The sequence below is a fragment of the Eurypyga helias genome, unplaced genomic scaffold (genome assembly GCF_000690775.1).
Source record: "Eurypyga helias isolate BGI_N326 unplaced genomic scaffold, ASM69077v1 scaffold9194, whole genome shotgun sequence".
NCBI classification, from domain to species: domain Eukaryota; kingdom Metazoa; phylum Chordata; class Aves; order Eurypygiformes; family Eurypygidae; genus Eurypyga; species Eurypyga helias.
Window position 1 is genome coordinate 3,418 of NW_010246809.1, and position 878 is coordinate 4,295.

General features: G+C 59.9%; 1 protein-coding gene across 1 annotated transcript in view; it reads left to right on the top strand.

Annotated features, from left to right (window-relative positions):
- The window catches only part of LOC104508804 (OTU domain-containing protein 7B-like), a gene marked incomplete at both ends in the record, with an annotated part of 3,808 nt that extends 2,939 nt beyond the window's left edge, over window positions 1-869 (top strand). The window contains one exon of the mRNA XM_010150540.1: window positions 184-869. Coding sequence (XP_010148842.1) covers window positions 184-869 — 686 coding nt within the window. The remainder of the gene's footprint in view (window positions 1-183) is intronic.
- Window positions 870-878: the final 9 nt, after the last annotated feature.

Genomic DNA, 878 nt, shown 5'->3' on the forward strand with positions numbered 1-878 from the left:
TAGCACCCCCTTCTCCCTCCCTAGCTCTCCCCCCGGGAGCAGGATCCCACATTTGGGGGTGTGTTTGGCCGTTGGCCCCTCTGTTCTCCAAGCACATTCCTACTTCTCCATGCCACCTCAGCCCAAAAACTCGTATTTGTGGGAATTCCTGGAGTTTGCCATTTGTGTTTCCTCTCTCCCCAGGCGCCCTTGGCCCAGCCGGAATCCCCTACGGCCTCCGCCGGCGACGATGCTCGTTCAGCTGCGGAGTCGGGAGAGTCGGACAAGGAATCGGTGTGCAGCAGCTCGGCGAGCAACGGGGGGAGCAGGGGTTGCAAGGACAAGGAGAAACCAAAGAAAGACCGGGAAAAAGAGAAGGAGAAAGAGAAAAAACGGGCGGACTCGGTGGCCAATAAGCTGGGCAGCTTCGGCAAGACTTTGGGGAGCAAACTAAAGAAGAACATGGGCGGTTTGATGCACGGCAAGACCGTCCGGGGAGGTGTCGGCAACGGGCAGGGGGACACCCTGGAGAAGAAGAAAAAGGGATCCTTGAAATCGAGGAAAGGCAGCAAAGAGGAATCTTCCCAAGGAGACTTGTCAGCTCCTGCGGAGAAGCCTTGCCCCTCGGGAAAAGCGGCCCCCGAGAAGCCGTCGGATCCCTACAAGTACAGCCACGACGTCCGGCTGAGCCTGAGCATCCTCCGGGCCGCCATGCAGGGCGAGCGCAAGTTCATCTTCGCCGGCCACCTCAAAACCAGCAACCGGCACCAGTACCAGGAGGAGATGATCCAGAGGTACCTCCTGGATGCCGAGGAACGCTTCCTGGCCGAGCAGAAACAAAAGGAGGCGGAGAAGAAGGCGCTGGGGAGCTCCGGCCCCGCCAAGAAGGAGCCGGAGGG